Raw genomic sequence first — 590 nt, 5'->3', positions numbered from 1 at the left:
ATAGCTCTCCTCCGACAGCTTCTCAATGATGTCAAAGTGATCCACGCCGGCAAGATCCAGCAGGGTGACGGACCAGCCGGCTGCACGCAATGCCTGCAGAGAGAGCAGCGCTGGCAGGAGGGACCCTGACCCCCATCTGCCCAAGGCAGGGCAGCAAGAACCACAGCTTGGCAAGGGCTGCCTTCCTCCCCAGAGCCACTGTCATCTTCAACAGCAGCCATCGTACAGCAGCACAAATACTGCGCTGGTACGGCACACGAGCTCTTCATCCCAGCTCAGCGCTTCCAAGGGGACGGCAGGAGCAGCATCCCTGCGGAGCTGCGCAGGGCGCTCCCGGGGTCTCACCTGGCCGTACTCCTGCGACTGCCTGCGAAACTCCGGGGAGTCGTGCTGGGCCACAGCAACGAGCACCTCGCAGGCCGCAGCCGCAGGTGCTGCTGGTGTGATGCACAGCATGGGGCTGTTCCTCTGGGCCACCTCCCTGGAGGAGACACCGCAGTGACCGCTCACGTACCTCTCGCTCGGAGAGGGCGTCTTCGCCTGCGGAGCACCCCCGTCCTCGGCTGTGCGTACCAGCCAGGCGGAGGGCG

At 65.1% G+C, this 590-nt stretch overlaps 1 protein-coding gene across 1 annotated transcript in view; it reads right to left on the bottom strand.

Moving 5' to 3' along the window:
- The window catches only part of AFMID (arylformamidase), a 1,941-nt gene that overhangs the window by 229 nt on the left and 1,122 nt on the right, over positions 1 to 590 (bottom strand). The window contains exons 4-5 of the mRNA XM_009881274.1: positions 346 to 481; positions 1 to 93 (exon numbers count right to left, since the gene is read on the bottom strand). The exon at positions 1 to 93 is cut by the window's left edge and continues 4 nt beyond it. Coding sequence (XP_009879576.1) covers positions 1 to 93; positions 346 to 481 — 229 coding nt within the window. The remainder of the gene's footprint in view (positions 94 to 345; positions 482 to 590) is intronic.

Source organism: Charadrius vociferus, unplaced genomic scaffold (genome assembly GCF_000708025.1).
Source record: "Charadrius vociferus isolate BGI_N301 unplaced genomic scaffold, ASM70802v2 scaffold373, whole genome shotgun sequence".
NCBI lineage: Eukaryota > Metazoa > Chordata > Aves > Charadriiformes > Charadriidae > Charadrius > Charadrius vociferus.
This window is presented reverse-complemented; position numbering and strand designations above follow the sequence as displayed.